Source organism: Hippocampus comes, unplaced genomic scaffold (assembly GCF_001891065.2).
Source record: "Hippocampus comes isolate QL1 unplaced genomic scaffold, H_comes_QL1_v1.1 scaffold20, whole genome shotgun sequence".
NCBI classification, from domain to species: Eukaryota; Metazoa; Chordata; class Actinopteri; order Syngnathiformes; family Syngnathidae; genus Hippocampus; species Hippocampus comes.
Window position 1 is genome coordinate 549,811 of NW_017805462.1, and position 13,736 is coordinate 563,546.

The 13,736-nt window shown below is 50.2% G+C and overlaps 2 protein-coding genes across 17 annotated transcripts in view; one reads left to right on the forward strand and one right to left on the reverse strand.

The window, feature by feature from the left end:
* The window catches only part of dlg1b (discs large MAGUK scaffold protein 1b), a 29,419-nt gene extending 17,913 nt beyond the window's left edge, over positions 1–11,506 (forward strand). For 6 of the 15 annotated variants that reach the window (XM_019874921.1, XM_019874930.1, XM_019874926.1 and 3 more), the window contains 20 exons: positions 1,661–1,714; positions 1,806–1,856; positions 1,935–2,059; positions 2,753–2,922; positions 3,001–3,137; positions 3,214–3,358; positions 3,660–3,789; positions 4,902–5,061; positions 5,733–5,835; positions 6,164–6,278; positions 6,367–6,543; positions 6,630–6,696; positions 8,136–8,235; positions 9,180–9,221; positions 9,543–9,596; positions 9,679–9,780; positions 9,848–10,020; positions 10,258–10,367; positions 10,804–10,895; positions 10,985–11,506. In XM_019874921.1, coding sequence (XP_019730480.1) covers positions 1,661–1,714; positions 1,806–1,856; positions 1,935–2,059; positions 2,753–2,922; positions 3,001–3,137; positions 3,214–3,358; positions 3,660–3,789; positions 4,902–5,061; positions 5,733–5,835; positions 6,164–6,278; positions 6,367–6,543; positions 6,630–6,696; positions 8,136–8,235; positions 9,180–9,221; positions 9,543–9,596; positions 9,679–9,780; positions 9,848–10,020; positions 10,258–10,367; positions 10,804–10,895; positions 10,985–11,091 — 2,214 coding nt within the window. In that variant the 3' untranslated portion in view covers positions 11,092–11,506. Of the gene's footprint in view, positions 1–1,660; positions 1,715–1,805; positions 1,857–1,934; positions 2,060–2,752; positions 2,923–3,000; positions 3,138–3,213; positions 3,359–3,659; positions 3,790–4,901; positions 5,062–5,732; positions 5,836–6,163; positions 6,279–6,366; positions 6,544–6,629; positions 6,697–8,135; positions 8,236–8,504; positions 8,536–9,179; positions 9,222–9,542; positions 9,597–9,678; positions 9,781–9,847; positions 10,021–10,257; positions 10,368–10,803; positions 10,896–10,984 lie in introns of all 15 variants that reach the window. The other 9 variants (XM_019874923.1, XM_019874931.1, XM_019874932.1 and 6 more) reach the window with 6 other exon arrangements.
* Positions 11,507–11,519: 13 nt separating this feature from the next.
* rasal2 (RAS protein activator like 2) overlaps positions 11,520–13,736 on the reverse strand; it is a 16,713-nt gene continuing 14,496 nt past the window's right edge. For both annotated transcript variants that reach the window (XM_019874918.1, XM_019874919.1), the window contains 5 exons: positions 13,311–13,418; positions 13,040–13,242; positions 12,667–12,715; positions 12,155–12,193; positions 11,520–11,897 (listed from right to left, as the gene is read on the reverse strand). In XM_019874918.1, the coding sequence (XP_019730477.1) occupies positions 11,748–11,897; positions 12,155–12,193; positions 12,667–12,715; positions 13,040–13,242; positions 13,311–13,418 (549 nt within the window). In that variant the 3' untranslated portion in view covers positions 11,520–11,747. The remainder of the gene's footprint in view (positions 11,898–12,154; positions 12,194–12,666; positions 12,716–13,039; positions 13,243–13,310; positions 13,419–13,736) is intronic.

Sequence of the window (13,736 nt, forward strand, 5' to 3'; positions counted from 1 at the left end):
ATTTTCACTCTGTTCTGGATTTAATACTTGTTTATACTGGTTTGGTCTTGGATAAAGCCTGGTTTAATTTGAGTTTCATGCTCATTTAATCCTACCCTTAGTCTCAGTGGTGCAGTAAAGTCTATCTGTGGTCTTGGTCCAGTCCAGGTTTACTCCTGGTTTATAATCCAGGTTTGTACTTGGTTTAGTCATTGTTAAATCAAGATTGAGACCTGGTTTGATTCTAATTAAACTCTGGTTAATCCTAATTCAGTCCCAGTTTAATCCTGGTTTAGGCGTGGCACAGTAAAATCGAGGTTTGGTCCTGGCCCATTCCAGGTCAAGTCCATTTAGTTTTTCGTCCTGGTTTCCTTGGTTTAGTCTAAATCAAACCCAAATTAAGGCCAGTGTTGTCCTAGTTTGGGCCTGGTTTAATTTAATCCATATTAATGTTTGTTTTTTTCCAGGTTTAATATTGGTGCAGCAAAATCCAGGTTTAGTCCATTCCAGTATTCTAGTCCAGATGCAGTTCTGGTTTAATCCAGGTTTAGGACTGTTCAATCCAGTTTTATGCTTGGAGTAGCCCTTGTGTAGTCAAGCCCAAAGACAGTTTTAGGTCTAGTTTTATTCATGTCTTTACTGTGTTTGTAAACCGGGCTTTGTCCTGGTTTAGTCCTCGTTGAGGTGTTTCTACTTGTTTGGAACGACAGGCGAGTGCAGGCATCTTTTGTGGTCTGCCGGATTTCAGTCAGTCCATCAATAGAATGACGACATCTTGGCGTATCGGCACATCGGGGTTGGCGTCTTTGCGTGACGTGACACTCTCCGTAGTCCGGGAGGCGCACTGGTGGACAGAACCGTAGGCCAGCGTGCAGGCGTGAACTGGAGCGTTTCAAACGCTGATGGTCAACTTGACAAATTGGCCAACCAGCTTCACGTGGCAACTTGTCGGCAGCGTTGACCCAAGTCATGCGTGCAGTTGGCTGAGCGTCTTTTGTCATTTGCTTGTTTACAGCAGCTCTACTTTTCATTTTTGCCCGCGTTATACGCGCTCGTCTATATGCTTGCCCACTTTAAAAAAAACAAACAAACTGAACTGTCATTGAAAAGCTGATTTTCTTTTGTACTCAAGTCTTCCATGCGCCCCGGTTTTCTGGTCTTCACACTGTAACGATCTTTGCTGACATTTTGGGTTATTCAGTGCGGGGAAAAAAAATCCCACATAAAGAATTCTCCCAACATGTCATTGCCATTGACAGGCGCATTATTTGTCGTCAAGAACGATGATTATTTTCAGAGCAACTCAGAAGGGCGCTTTCAGTGAATCCGCTGTTTTATTGCGAGAGCTAACAAGTGTGTGATCGATCCGTCGGCTTTTTCTGAAGTTGATCAATGCGCTCTCCGCGTGCTAATTTTAGCCACCGGGGGCCCGGCGGCCTCACAGCAAAGCGTCGCCCGTCCTGCCGCCAGCGTGCTGGGGTGCTCTTGCGTAACAGAGGTCACCGGCATGACGGCCCGCTCCTCTTCACACCCGTCACGCTCAACCGCGGCGAGCCAGCAAAGCCCGCTGCTCACGGCGGAAATTCTCAAACTATGATTCCTAAAGAGTTGAATATAAATTCAAAGTCATCCTTCCGACCTTGCGGCTCTTGATTGACATTTGTATCCTCTTTTTGTTCAGGCCAACCCTCCTCCTGTGCTGATCAACGCCGACAGCCTGGACACGCCCCCTTATGTGAGTGTCACGCCTCCCACGGGACGTGAACACGGTTTTTCCTTCTTCTGGTGCTGTTGAACTAATTTTGACCTCCTGCGCGTGTGCGCAGGTAAACGGCACCGAGGCCGACTACGAGTACGAGGAGATCACGCTGGAGAGGGTGAGTGTGCGCTCTTTCGGAAGCTCCTCTTGGTGCTCGCTCGTAATGATGTCACACCGCCGGCCGTCCGTCCGATAGGGTAACTCAGGCCTGGGCTTCAGCATTGCGGGAGGCATCGACAACCCCCACATCGGCGAGGACCCCAGCATCTTCATCACCAAAGTCATCGTGGGGGGCGCCGCCGCGCAGGACGGACGCCTCAGGTGCGTGTTAGTCGCGAACCCCCCCGGGCTCGCTTTGACCGGCGTGTGCATTATGCAACACGTTACCTGATCGTCTTTGCCAAGAACTCCCCAGCGTTCTCCTGTTTGATGACATTCGATCCTTTTTTTTTTTTTTCCCCGCAATCAGTTTTGCTTTCGTAGTTTCTGTAGGTCAAAGCAGGGTTGTTTTCGTCATGCATGACAAAAATATATATATACCGTATTTTCTGCACTAAAAGGCGCACTGGATTATGAATGGCTATTTTGTAATTTTTTTCCATACATTGCATGCATCGCATTATAAGGCGCAATCTACAATGCCTCCACTAGATGGGGCTACGCTCCTTCCATTCAACTCGAGAGGCGTTCATGACCACCTCTGAAAAACGTAAATTAATGATTACCTCAATGAAACTACGAAGAAAATCAAGCAAGGAAATCACAAAATAAATTCTATATCCACGCCCCTACAGAATTTATTTTGTGATTTCCTTGCTTGATTTTCTTCGTGGTTTCATTGAGGTAATCATTAATTTACGTTTTTCGGATGCGGCCATGAACGCCTCTCGAGTCGAACTGAAGAAGGCACGGAGACTGACAAAGATGTACCTGCATTTGCAAATACGGTATTTTTTTTTTTTTTCGGGAAGTGATATTCACTGTCAACCGGGTGTCTGCGTTTGCCGTTTTCAGGGTGAACGACGTGATCCTGCGCGTGAACGACGTGGACGTCCGCGACGTGACGCACAGTCGCGCCGTGGAGGCGCTGAAGGAGGCGGGCTCTCTGGTGCGACTGTACGTGCGGCGCCGGAAGCCGATGGGCGACAAAGTCATGGACATCAAACTCGTCAAGGGCCCCAAAGGTAGGCGGAATCATCTTCGGGGTTTTGCTCCGGGGAGGCGCCTCCGGAGTGATTCGATTGCCTTGGCGTTGCTTTTAGGTCTGGGCTTCAGCATCGCCGGGGGCGTGGGCAACCAGCACATCCCGGGCGACAACAGCATCTACGTCACCAAGATCATCGAGGGCGGCGCCGCCCACAGGGATGCGCGGCTGCAGATCGGGGACAAGCTTCTGGCGGTGAGCGCCGGTCGCGGCGGCGGCGGCCTCGCGCGGGCTCGTGTGAGTGTGACGTGTGTGGCGTCGGCGCGCGCAGGTCAACAGCTGCTGTCTGGAGGAGGTGACCCACGAGCACGCCGTCACGGCCTTGAAGAACACGCCTGACGTGGTCTACCTCCAAGTGGCCAAGCCCAACAACGTCTTCATCGGCGACACTTTGGACTCGCACCTCCTCGACAGCCGTAAACATTCACGCCTCTACTTCTTCATCACACTTCTTCTTTCTTCTACTTCTCTTTTCCTGTTGTCTTCTGTTCTTCCTTTCCTTCACTATTCCTTCATCTTGTTTTTCCACCTGAGCTCTTCTTTCATTTTGCTCTATTCATTTTTCATGATGTTCCCTGTTTGTTCTTCACTCCTGTTTTTGCTTTTTCTTCAAGCTTCCGTTTCCTTCTCACGCTTTCTGAACTTTTTCTTCACGATTCCGCACGGCCTCGTTACTTGTCGACCTGACCGCGTGTCTCTGCGTGTTTGCCTCCTTAGCGTTCGCTCAGCACCTGGAAAATCATATCAACGCCCCCAACTTCTTGTCTCAGCCCCTCCCTCCACCAGCCGCATCCGGACGCTACTCACCGACGCCCAAGGGCATGTTGGGAGATGACGACGTCTCACGGTAACGCTGCACCTTTTTTCTGCCCTTTGTCGAAATCTGAATGGTGGCCGCAATCGAGGCTCTTACGTTTCCCGCCAGTCCGTCCAAAAAAGGTGGGCGCAGTACTAATATTTCAATTTCTTCAAAATATCATCCTGCGGGGCCGGCAAATGTCCCTCGGGTCATGAGTTTGACATCCTGATCTAAACTTTAAAGATGAAATTAATAAGAACATGAATTAATGTTTAAGCATCACAGTGGTCGACTGGTTAGCACGCCGGCTTCACAGTGCAGAGGTTCAGGGTTTGATTCCGGCTCCGGTCTTCCTGTGTGACGTTTGCATGCTCTCCTCGTGCCTGCGTCGGTTTTCTCCGGGTACTCCGGTTTCCTCCCACATTCCAAAAACATGCATGGCAGGTTCATGGAACACTCCAAATTGTCCCTAGGTGTGATTGTGAGCGCGGGTGGTTGTTCATCGATGTGTGCCCTGCGATTGGGTGTCACCTGCCTATTGGCCGAGGATAAGCGAATTAGAAATTGGATGGATGGATGAATTAATCAATATTTAATATGGAGTAAATTCTAAACTGTTGAGTTAAACATTTACACACACTATAGAGATGTGGAACGTTTACAGCAGGGATGTCAAACTCATTTTTGTCGCGGGCCACTTTGGAGTTACGTCTTCCCTCGGAGGGCCATGATGACAAAAACTGAATTAACGTTTCATTATCACATCGTATTATTGCTTGTACACCAAAAAAAATATTGGCTTACTAGTTTTGAAATCAGTCAACTATTGTTGTTTTTTTTCAATTACTGTTCAAGTGAGTGTAAACAGGGTTGCAAAATTATGACAAAATCTCATTATTTATTACACGTGACAATTTGGCGTTTCGGTACAGATTTTAGCAAGCATCATGGAAGTTGACACCCACGATTTCCTTTAGAGGGCCACATAAAATGACATGGCGGGCCGAATCTGGCCCCCGGGCCTTGTGTTTGACACCTGTGGTTTACAGTATAATAAAATGTTAAATGTAGTATTGCTAGATTGATTGCCAACAGTAGGGGCGGCAACTGGGGTGGCAAGGCACCCTGTCAAAGCACCTATGTTCCTGTTCCTGTTCCAGCAGGGAACCCCGCAAGGTAGTCCTGCACCGCGGCACCACGGGACTGGGCTTCAACATCGTGGGCGGCGAGGACGGCGAAGGCATCTTCATTTCCTTCATCCTGGCCGGAGGACCCGCCGACCTCTGCGGGGAGCTGAGGAAGGGCGACCGTCTCGTCTCCGTAAGTCACACTGTGCCTGACGCGCACGTCTCAAACTCTCGGGGCAATTCCTTTGAGGGAACCCTAACGCTGGTTTGTAAACAATCTGGTCCGTGGGCGTTTTTTTTCTTTTTTTGTTTGTTTGTTTTGTACAACTCAGTCTAAGTAACTAAGGTGCTTCACTTGGAGAAAAAAACCCTGAAAAAAAGTTTGATGCTTGCTAATGCTAAATGTTGTCTGATTGACAGTTGTAAACAAAATAAATCTGCTCACCAGAAACACCACCTTCCTGACTCGCTGTTCTCTGAGCCTGCTTCTATTTGGCTCGGTCTCGGCCACCCGCAGTCAGAATCTGTCAGCACATTCTCATCGTCACCGTCGTGACCCGATGTGACTTCGAGTTCAAATTTTCAAACGCTGGCGAAGAAGCAAATTTGCGGGTGCTTCCCCCCACTCGCAGCGCCTCAAACGTCATCAGCGTCGCGCTTGTCGATGCGACTTTATAGGGGGATGGCGCCGCAAGAAACGCTCAACATGCGTTTGATCTGTCCGCACCTTTACTCCGTGAACCGAAGTGTCAACATTAAAAAAAATGCGTGGTGAGCTGCGCTTTTTCGCGTGGCTTCTACCCGAAATGACGAAAACAAGTTTGACACCCTTGGCATAATGCATATGCGCGCGTGTGTGTGCAGGTGAACGGCGTAGACCTCCGCAGCGCCACGCACGAGCAGGCTGCCGCCGCGCTCAAGAACGCCGGGCAGACGGTCACCATCATGGCGCACTACAGGCCTGAGGGTGAGTCACCGCACCGCAAGCGTGCTGGAAAAAGACGTGCCGGCTCAGTCTGACGGAGTGCGTCACCGGGTCAAAATAGAGTGAGAAGTCTTACTCGCTCATGACAACTTTTTTGAAATGTTGTTTGCGGTTCCATCCAAAAAAAAAAAATGACACTACAATGTTAGGATAGCAACGCACTTGAGTTTTGACTTTCCACTGTTGCATGAGAGAAGTCAGGCCACTCGGTGCAATTTTGAAAAGTGTCGTTCGTGCATGACGTGAGGGTGGCCAAGGGCAAGTTGCGTACCGAGACCGTTTGGCTTGACGCGTGTCCGTTCCCGTGCAGAGTACGGCCGCTTTGAGGCCAAGATCCACGACCTGAGAGAGCAGATGATGAACAGCAGCATCAGCTCCGGATCGGGATCTCTCAGGACCAGCCAGAAGAGGTCGCTCTACGTCAGGTCAGACGAGCGACTGCCTCGCCTTCGCCGCCCTCCTCTTCCCCCTCCTCCTCCTGATATGCGGCCCAACGCCGGCCATCCCGCGCAGGGCACTGTTTGACTACGACAGGACTCGGGACTCGGGTCTTCCCAGTCAGGGCCTCAACTTCAAATTTGGGGACATCCTGCACGTGGTTAACGCTTCCGATGACGAGTGGTGGCAAGCGCGTCACATGACGGCCCCCGGAGATGTCCAAGAGGTCGGCGTTATACCCAGCAAGAGGAGGTCGGAAGCCGCACGCGCCGCACCCACACATGCACCCACACACACACACACGCTTAGTGGTGACTTTGAAGTGGTTTGATTGACAGAGTGGAGAAGAAAGAGCGAGCGAGGTTGAAGACGGTCAAGTTCAACCCGAAGTCTCGAGAGCGAGGGGTGAGTGGAGCCACATCGCCGCCTCGAGCAATCGTAGCATGTAGCACATGTAGCTCGTTCTCTTAGCATCCGAGCATGTTGCCCACTAATTCTTGGCACTTAACATTGAAGCATTTAATACATTCGCCCCGCTTGTGGTTGCTTAGCACCTGCCATGTTAGAACTTAACTTAGCATGTAGCAGATTAGCTGTTTTTTGTTACACCTGTCTCACATCAGCTGATATGTTAGCATGTAAAGCAGGGGTCTTAAACTCGCGGGCCGTTTTCGGCCCCCTGCTTGACATCACAGTTTTTTGTTAGTGCAAAGCCTTCACTTTTTTTTTTTTTTTTTTTTTTTTTTGCTGTGCTAGCTCTTCCTTTTATCAGTTCGGTTCGCATGTGGTCACTTAGCTCGCTCTGTAGCACCTGTTGTGTTAGCATGTAGCACGTTAGCCCTTCCGATTCATCATATTAGATCTTCTGTTAGCATGCTAACATGTAGCATACGAGCTACAAAAGGAGTCTAAAGAGAAGCCGTTCCTGTTTGTACCATCGATTTTGGTGTAAGTTTCTGTTCGATGCTGTCAAAATATCGCAATGTTTTGGGGGTTTATTTTGCCATGCTGTCTACTAGCGGCGCATACTAATGAGCGCGTGTGCAACCAAAGCATCCCCGAGCTACTCTTAACCGCATGTCGCTGATCTTTGAGCATCCCGGCGGCGGCGGCGGGCGGGAGCGTTGCGACTGCTCGCTAATGGCCTGGCTGACAAAAGCGCATGACCCAACATAACCCATGACGTGGATGTCTGCCTCATCTTCCTCTTCATCGTCTTCATTACTCATATGGAGCCACGCCTCCTCCAAACATTTGAATAGGCAAATATTCACCTGTTTGCACTGTTGCCATGGCAACGCTTTTCTCTCCTTTGGAATGGCTGCACCCCTCTTTGCCCTGCCTCCTCACCTTACCGTGTGCGTGTTTCAGAGGAAATGTGTGTGCACGTGTGAGAGAATGCATGCGAGTTTGCTCGTGTGTGAGTTTGTGTGAAGTAATATGTGTGTGTGAGAGAATATGAGTTACATGAGAGTGTGCGCTGTGTGTATGATTCTGTGTCAGACTGGTTATATGTGTGAATGTTCACTGTGTGTTCTTGAGTGTCTTTGTGAGAGAGTGGTTCTGTGAGAGAAGTGTGTATGTGAGTGTCTATGCCTGAGAGTTATGTATGTGAGTGGGAGGGAGAGTAATTGTGTGTGCGTGCGACTGACACAGGGACAGTCTTGTGTGCATGTCACTTGCGCATGTGTTTTCGTATGAGAGTGTTTTTTGTGTGAGAGTGTGCACGTGGAGCGGTTCTTCCTGTTCTTCCTTCGTGGTGATGTCAGCACGCTGACCCTGAGTGACAGTCAGCGTTTGACGTTGCGGCGACTTCCTGTCCCTCTCATGTGTGCTTGCTGTAGCCGTCGGGCGACAAGCGTAGAAAAGGCGTGTTGGCCAGGTCCTTCCTGTTCGGGAAGAGTCGCGACGGCGGCGGCGAGCAGGACAGCAGCGACGTGGAGCGTGAGTACGAGGCCCGCCGGCCGCAGCCGCCACCGGGGTTGTCGCCGCGTGCTCATCGGTCAGCGACAGGAAGAGAGATCAGCCGGTGACCCAGTTGTCAGGGCGACGAGGCCACCCACTTTATTTTTGTTTTTTTTCTTCCCCCCTCTCAATTGGACCCGACCGGCCCAAACGGCGTCATCCTCTCTCGCATCGCGTCTGCTCTCTCGCTCTGTCGCTGCGATGCCGTAACTTCCTGTTTGTGCTTCTTCTTCTCTTGTCGTCTTCAGGACGCCATCGACCTCCTTGCCAAAGGACACAGTGAGTCACGCTCCACCCCCGCCCCCCCACCACCTCCAATCCCTCTGCCAAGCTGCCTCCTATTTGTGCTCTGGTCTCCACCCACAATTTGGCCCTACCAATGTCAGGAAACGTGTAGGGGGCAAAAAAAAAAAAAAAAAGCTCACCATTTTCTGGCAGGGCAGTGGACTGACTGCCATTAAGACCCCTCCCAAAGTACCGCAACAACAAAGATCAATTATTTGGTTTTTGTTGTCCATTGAAGACATTTGCCTTTCTGTTTTGGTCTCATATTCTTTTAATGTGAAAGCGTTAGTTGAGAAGTGTGGATGAAACTGGTGGCGCTTGGCCTGAATCAGCATCCAACAAGTAGCGTTCACCATCCCCAAGGTTGGCGGCAGACGCCAACCTACAAACCCCGCCCCCTCCTCCTTCCTCACCACCACCAGGAGCCTTCATCGCTGTTGTCAAGATGACGCCGGCGCGGGGCCGTCCTTCAGGCCCCGCCTCCTGCTCATCAAGTCTTTTTTATTTATTTTTTTTCCTCCCCAGAAAGCCTTTCCAACCGCAAACTTTTCCGACGCGTTACCTCGTCGCCGCGCTCGTGGCCGGATTGATCTGCTGTCGATTTCTTGACTGACCGCTGACCCGCTTTGTCCTTTCAGAACACGCCACGTCCAACGCCAGCGATAGCGAAAGCAGCTACCGTAAGTGGAATCCCGCCACTTCTCTCTTGCTCTTGTCACAGCGTTGACACCATCACGTCACTTCTGAGGACGTCACTCATGGCGTCACAGATGCTACAGTGTCGAAAGCGCGGTTAGCAGCTCCCAAGTGGACAAAAAAACAAACCAGCATCCCACATGGACGTGTTTGTTTCTGGAAAATCCATGTTGACTTAATTACTAAAATCCATGTTGACAATTACTAAATTAATTGACCCCCAAAAAATTTGGAATAATTGCTGGTGGCAGCCCTTTGGTAGTTTTCCGTCAGTTTGATTTGGAATCAACTCGAGCGTTTGTCAGCAGGTGGCCAGGAGGAGTTTGTCCTGTCGTACGAAGCCGTCACCCAACAGGAAGGTAAGGTGTCGTGCATTGGTGTTGGCATCGCACGGATGCACCAACGCCTTTTCCTGACGCCCGGCATCTTTTCCTCATCCAGTGGGCTACGCACGACCGGTCATCATCCTGGGACCCATGAAGGACCGCATCAACGACGACCTCATCTCGGAATTTCCGGACAAGTTTGGGTCGTGTGTCCCACGTGAGTTCCCGGCCAAGCCTTTTTGTCTTGTTTTTTTTCCCCTGGCACAACGCTTGTATCTTTACAGACACCACACGACCCAAACGGGACTACGAGGTGGATGCTCGAGATTATCACTTTGTGGCATCCCGCGAGCAGATGGAAAAGGACATCCAGGAGCACAAGTTCATCGAAGCGGGACAGTACAACAACCACCTCTACGGAACCAGCGTCCAGTCGGTGCGAGAGGTCGCAGACAAGGTGGGTGGCTCATCCCGTTTGTGTGCCATCGGGGCGCGACGCCTTCCAAAATGTCTTGCAACCAACCGATCTCCGCTTTTGCTTTTTCAAAGTAAAACTCACCCCCATCGGATACATGTACGATATGAAATGTACTAGATTTAAGTAACTATTTACGATACGTGACAGCCCTCTGCTGGTGCCATTCGCACATGGTAACAAGCTAACATGAGCCTGCTGTGCTTGTGTGCGTTCAAGGGTAAGCACTGCATCCTGGATGTGTCGGGCAATGCCATCAAGCGCCTGCAGGCGGCGCTGCTTCATCCCATCGCTGTCTTTATCAAACCCAAGTCCGTCCAGAACATCATGTAAGGCGCGCACGCACGCGCGCGCACACACACACACACACACACACACACACACACACACACCGTTATAATAGGTTTGGATTTTTCATTATATTCATTTTATATTTATTATTGTGCATTGAAGTAAACTTCAAATCCCAAATGACTGTTCAACCTTGTCTCTTCCGTGTATACATTTCACAGAACGGAGACTAAAACGAAGGACGTTTTTGCTGTAATTATAGTTTTATACCTGTCAAATGTGCTTTTCGTTTGCCTTTTTTTTTTTTTTTTTTTAAAGTTTTTTGTTCGGAATTTCAGTTTGAGGCAAACGCAAGGCATGCTTGTGACACCCAAAGCCGCATACTCTCATGTCCACTTACAGTCGTTCTCTCAGAGGCGGAGAGAATGACATAGGCAGACATCCAACTTGTGTGCTTGTGTTTGTCCCCGTCAGGGAGATGAACAAGCGTTTGACGGAGGAACAAAGCAGGAAGACGTTTGAGCGAGCCGCCAAGTTGGAACACGAGTTCACGGAACATTTCACAGGTTGGGGGAAAAAAACAAAACACTTTTACACGGCTTCAGATTCCTTCTTCAACACAGCAAGCGTAATAACGCGAGTGTGTGTGGCACAGCCATCGTGCAGGGCGACACCCTGGAAGAGATCTACGAGCAGAGCAAGCAGATCATCGAGGATCATTCAGGATCGTTGATCTGGGTGCAGTCCAAGGAGAAGCTATGAACACGATGACTGCTTTTGGGAACATCCCCCAAACCCCCCACCCCACCCACCGCCTTGGAGCTTGAAGGGGCGTGGCCATGCATCAGCCCCACCCTTCCCTCTGCTCACATTAACCCTTTAACGAGCCCAGGTGAGAGGGAGGAGTCATCTTAACCACTTTCACTGACGACACAGCCGGCACTCTTTCTTGTGGCGCGCTTTCGTGCGACGGCCCGCGGCGGCGGCCAGAGACAAGTTGAACTTCCTCAGCTGCCTATTTTCGTATAAACAAAAACTACAAAGTCTATATTGATCGGCATTATTATCACCATAGAAGATTTCAATATGATCACTTCCTGTCTTATTTTTCTTTTTTTAACCAAATAAAAGTGCAAGCAGGAAGCGCCTTCTGTTTGTGTTTCCATGGAGACAAGCAGCACGTTTCCTTTCTGACACTTTTTTACTCGGAACTTTGCAAACTTTGACCTTTCACACTTCAGTAGCTCAACCACAAAATGCAGAGAAATAAATTAGACATCTGAAACAAGCAGATAAAAACGTCTCACCGAAAAAAAAAAGCACAATTCTCATAAAAACCTTAGAAAAGTTACAAAAGGTTTTGTTTCACGCAGTCCAACACAGTCCAGGTTCCACACCCGACATCCCGTCCTACCCAATCAGCAGCTGCTGTTCTTGAACTCCCCGTTCTCTGTGATGGATAGCTTGGTGGGATTGCACAGGTGGGCCGAGCCGTAGCCATCCTTCAACTGCGTCAGTGCTGCCATCAGGCGAGCGTTCGTAGCGTCCAGAGACAGGATGCGCTGCTCCTGAATGGGGTAGAGGGTGGGGTCAGCGAGTCAGATACATGCTAAGAACAGCAAACTTTGTGTGAAAGGTAGTCTGGGACACGTTAATGCTTTTGTGAGCACTTCTTTGGATTTTGGGGTCTCAACTTCCTGTTAACGCTGCCATGTGGTTCGAACCCGGCAGAAAGTAAGGAGACAGCCAAGCATAAAAAAAAAAATTAAAAAAACCCAAATGACAGAAGCAAAACAAAAAAATGACAACTTCCTGTGTGACGTACCTGAGCATCAATGACTTCCTGTTTTGTTTCAATCACCGCCTGCATCTCAGCATGGTCGCGCTTTAGCTCCTCCTCCACTGCTTGCAGCCTGAGCGCACGCACACACACACACATTCAAACATACATACATAAACACACACACACACACACACGTTTTTGTGTGCATGAGTGTATAGTCTGCACAAATGTCTATGCTTGTGTGAGTGTTTGAGATTATGAGTGTGCATGAACAAAAGTATGTATGTACCTAACTAAAATGAGGCATTTTCACAAAAGGAAATTCGATAAAGGCAAATCTAAAGTAAATGAATTTAATCAACCAAAGTCCCATAAAAGCAAACCAGAACTATGAAAAATCCCAAACTATAATAACCCTGGCATGTGTGTGTACGAGACGGCAAAGGCGCGCCACCTGCAGAGGACGTTATCAATCTGCCGCTGTTTGTCACGGCACTCGCGCCGGCGCCGATCCTCGCTGGCGTCCAGCCGCGTCTGGTAGGGGGCACGCCTGCCTGCATCTCAGCATGGTCGCGCTTTAGCTCCTCCTCCACTGCTTGCAGCCTGAGCGCACGCACACACACACACATTCAAACATACATACATAAACACACACACACACACACACGTTTTTGTGTGCATGAGTGTATAGTCTGCACAAATGTCTATGCTTGTGTGAGTGTTTGAGATTATGAGTGTGCATGAACAAAAGTATGTATGTACCTAACTAAAATGAGGCATTTTCACAAAAGGAAATTCGATAAAGGCAAATCTAAAGTAAATGAATTTAATCAACCAAAGTCCCATAAAAGCAAACCAGAACTATGAAAAATCCCAAACTATAATAACCCTGGCATGTGTGTGTACGAGACGGCAAAGGCGCGCCACCTGCAGAGGACGTTATCAATCTGCCGCTGTTTGTCACGGCACTCGCGCCGGCGCCGATCCTCGCTGGCGTCCAGCCGCGTCTGGTAGTGGGCACGCATGCCGCCGATGGCGACCTCCTGCGCCGCCAGCCGGCGTCGGTACTCGTCCAGTCGACGCCAGGACGCGCACAGTAGCTCCTTCAGACGACGCGCCTCCCGCTTGTACTGCGCCAGCACAAAACGCCACAAAAAGTCAGAGGCGCGCAAGGTCATGGGAAGCCGCGGGCGGTTACCTCGTCCGAAGAGCCTCCCTCGCCACCATCTTCCTGCTGGTCCTGCTGGTAGCGCCCGTTGCTCAGCACCCAAGCTGCCGTACGCTCCACGGGCGTCATGGAGCGCGCCTGCAAACACTCGACAGCTTCACCACTTTGAACACGAAGTGAGCTTACATGCGCGTACGTGAGAGGGCAGAGGTGGACAGGTAGACAAAATGTGTGTGTGTGTGTGTGTGTGTGTGTGTGTGTGTCTGCCTCACCTTCTGCTCAGTGGCTCCCCCGGATGACAGCGGCGCCCCATCGGGTGAGTGGCGGCCATCGGTGGGCGCGGCCTCCGTGTCGGGCCCCGCGCGACTCTGCTGCTGCTCCACCTTGACGACGTGGGCAGTTGCAACGGCGATGTCGGGCCCCTCGCCGCTGCCCGTCTCGTCCCAGGGGATGCGT